Source organism: Propithecus coquereli, unplaced genomic scaffold (genome assembly GCF_000956105.1).
Source record: "Propithecus coquereli isolate 6110/MARCELLA unplaced genomic scaffold, Pcoq_1.0 Scaffold65, whole genome shotgun sequence".
Classification (NCBI taxonomy): Eukaryota; Metazoa; Chordata; class Mammalia; order Primates; family Indriidae; genus Propithecus; species Propithecus coquereli.
Genome location: NW_012152507.1, coordinates 2,123,676 through 2,127,204, shown reverse-complemented (window position 1 = coordinate 2,127,204; position 3,529 = coordinate 2,123,676). Strand labels below are relative to the sequence as shown.

General features: G+C 42.7%; 1 protein-coding gene across 1 annotated transcript in view; it reads left to right on the top strand.

Annotated features, from left to right (window-relative positions):
- Positions 1 to 1,413: 1,413 nt before the first annotated feature.
- Positions 1,414 to 3,529, top strand: part of PRMT9 (protein arginine methyltransferase 9) — a 57,502-nt gene continuing 55,386 nt past the window's right edge. Inside the window, exon 1 of the mRNA XM_012660011.1 lies at positions 1,414 to 1,850. Coding sequence (XP_012515465.1) covers positions 1,580 to 1,850 — 271 coding nt within the window. The 5' untranslated portion in view covers positions 1,414 to 1,579. The remainder of the gene's footprint in view (positions 1,851 to 3,529) is intronic.

The window sequence follows — 3,529 nt, the reverse complement described above, 5'->3', positions numbered from 1 at the left end:
ACCAAGCTTGGACTTTTTCTTTTTTCTTTTCTTTTTTAAGTCCAATGGCCTTTTCATGTTCTATTACATCCTACTAGTAATATAGAGGCCTTAGCTTTAGGTGTTTTAATCTTGTAAGGGAAATATCATATAGGTAAGTCTTAACTTGCTTTGTACAGAAAGTAGCAATTAAGGATGGGAGACAAATAAGGACATGAATAGTTGGGAAAGTCTACATGAAAAACCTAGGAGTGGGAGATTTATTTTTCATTAAATTAAAAAAAAAACTAAGTCTTTACTTTGTGCCATACTCTGCTAGGTGTAAAGTTTACAAAAATGGTTAAGACTAGCTCCTGCCTTTGAGTAACTTTCTGATTAGGGGAACAGATCATAATCTAGTGAACCTATAGAACTGATTAGGATTTACAAAGGTAGGTTCTCAGAAGGAAGGGTGGTTCATAATTGGACCAAAGGAGAAAGCAAAAAGGCATGCAAATAGTGGATTTTTTAAGAACTGGAAGAGTTCCCAAAGTTTATTAGTTTGATAGCAGAATGCTCTATTCTTTTGTTACTTTTTAACTAAGTTAGTCATCGTTAATGTATCTGAAAATGGGGACAAAAACAATTTCTTTCGGCTGTAATTCCATTGTTCCCCCTCTCTTTTAAAGTTTTGAATCTATACTTTAGGGGCCACACTTTAGAAAAACTTTTTCTATGTATTAACTGCTAAATAGCGGTGAAACACCAAACACTGAAATAAACCCTAAGCTCGTCTTAAAACAACTGAACAGGTAGGTGGTAAGGGAACTGGCATTTGAGCTACGCCTATGTTACTAACTGGCTGTGTGTCCTTGAGCAAGTCACTTTTCAGGATGTTACCTTTTCTATCATTAAGGGGAGTGTGATCCAAAGGTCTACCTCACAGGGTTTTGTGAGAATGATTTAAAACACTGCTTGTGAAAGCATTTCCTCTACCACATCTAAGATGCTTTTGTTATCTCTGGATTCTTTCCAGTCTTCAGATTTTGAGATTTGGTGCCTCACGATCGAATAAGCCTTAAGCATCACTACAAATACCTGATTGTCCCTCACGGGCGAGTGCAGCTTCGCGCTGCCTGGGTCTGCACAGCACGGTCTTGTAGTCTAAGCCACACATTCCGAGAGGACGAGAGAAGAGGCAAGAGTGAGAGAAAGCTGTAGTTTGAGCCCGGGAAGAAAAAATGGTGGAGCGTGCACCTGTCACAGGATCCTATCCTAGGCACTCTCCTATGCGCATGCGCAGTAGCCACCCCGCGCCGCCCCTCCTCCGAGTGAGCTCGCGACTACGTGCCGTAGTCGGGCGCGCTGACGTTTCACGACGTGCGCCGCCCCAGTGTCTGCGGTCGCTGGGTGCGCGCCGCGGGCTGCACTGCCGGCCCTACCAGGAGAGGGCGGAGCTTCCGCCGGGGCCGAGGTGGGTGCGTTTTGCCGCCGCCGAGGGATAACTTTCTGGTGCTGGCTCTTCAGCAGTTGCCAGTCACGTGGACGTGTAGCCTCGAGACAGTTTTCTCGTTCCGTTTACAAAAGCATCTTCCCTTTGGCCGTACAAGCGGTGACTATCATGTCGAGCTCGCGGGCCAGGCCCCGCCGGGAAGCCGTCAGTGGCGCCGCCGCCACCGGCCGGGACGAGCTGGTGTCGCAGTCCTTGCAAAGCGCAGAGCACTGTCTGGGCGTCCAGGACTTCGGCACCGCCTATGCCCATTACCTCCTTGTGCTCAGCCTGGCGCCGGAGCTGAAAGACAGCGTGAAGGTGAGGGCCCTTTTTTCTCTCACTTGCGGGGAGATCCAACATTCTTGTGAAAAAATAAAAAAATTGGGCGGGGAGGGGTGGCGTTAGGGCGCGTGCCTGGTAGTTGCTGTTAATATTTACTGTTCACCCTTGATTCCTTTCTTTTATTCCACCTACATCCAGCCCAGCAGAAAATCCTGTCGGTTCCACCTTCGAATGTCTAGAATCTTCTCACTTCTCACCGCCACCTTTTTTACTGTACTGGTTCCAGTCTCAGTCCTCTGCCCACTGTCGCAATAGGCCCTCAGCTGCGGTCTCACCTGCAGTTTAGCTCAACAGAGCCAGCTTTTTCTAATAAAGTCAAATGAGATCACTTCTCTGTTTCAAAACTTCCATCTCACTTAAAATACTAAAGGCCCTTGAATTGCAAATGAAGTCTCAGGTGATCCTCTCCCTCTCTTTATAACTAATTTAATCGTGTTCCTGCCTCAGGGCCTTTGTATTTGTCCCTACTGTGTGTAGAAGGAATATTGTGGATCTCTGTAGTTGAATGAAATTTGCAGTTAGCTTAAAGTCATGGTCATTTGATGATGCATTCTGTAAGTTTTAATTATTGGATTATGTGCAAAATTATTCTGTTGAAATGTATATGTTTTTTCAAGTAATTTTAGAATCTAAATTTCAAAAAATGATTTACCTTAATTTTGCTTTCAGTTTTCAGCCATAAGCTATTTTGCTTTATTTAACTGAGGGTTTCTCAACCTCAACACTGTTGACATTTTGGATGGGATAATTCTTTGTTATGGGGGGCTGTCCTGTGCATTGTATGGTGTTTAGTGGCGTCTCTTACCTCTACCTACTAGATGTCAGTAGCATCTAGATGTTTGTAGTTCACATAAATTTACTGTAAATTTCAGGACTAGTTGGTCTCCTTCAGAAAGAGATGATAATATGTTGAGATAACAGTTTGCTCCTCTAGGTAGGCAGCAATAGAAAATGGATCAACTCAAGTGCTCTTTCCTCAGTTCTTTGCTTCTTAGTTTTCTCTTCTGTAAAAAAGGGTTACTACCTCTTTTAAAGATATTTAGTGTGTATTAAAAGTATATCTAAAATTCATAGTGCAATGCCTGACATTCAGTAGGGTTCAGTAAGTATTTTTGTTTCCTGCAGAACACAGTCTATTTCTTTGCACGGGCCCCTTGTAAAAGTATCATTTCCTGCTACTCTATTCTCCACACCCAAACTCAAGCCACACCAAGCTACTTAATCTGTATATGCTCTGATCCCTTTTATATAATCTGTGTTGTTTTCCTCATCCTGGAATCTCTTTGCTTATCCTTGTCTGTCTGGTAACCTCCATTAAGATTCAGGTTTCAGGTTTCAACTCTTCTTTGTAAAATATGTGAAGATGATTTAAAATGTTTTCGTGATAAAGCTGGAGTGACTAAAGCCTTTCTTCTTTCCCCAGTGTTGCAGTATGGAGAATGGCTGGAGGGAGATGAGATTGGAGTAAGAGGACAGTGAGAAGGCTATTGCTGTAGTCCAACAAGTGGTTACAAGGCCAGATTAGGTGGTAGCAATGAGAATGGAGAAGAAGTGACAGATTTAAAGATATTGAGAGAACATTGGCTAGGTTTGAAACATTGTATGTGGAGTTAAGGTACCATTAAAAGGTGACTTTGGGGTTTGAGAGTGAATGGTACCTTAATTTTATATCCTCTGTGAGAGGAATGTGATGGGTTCAGTTTAGAATGTTTAGAATTTTTTTTTTTTTTTTTTTTT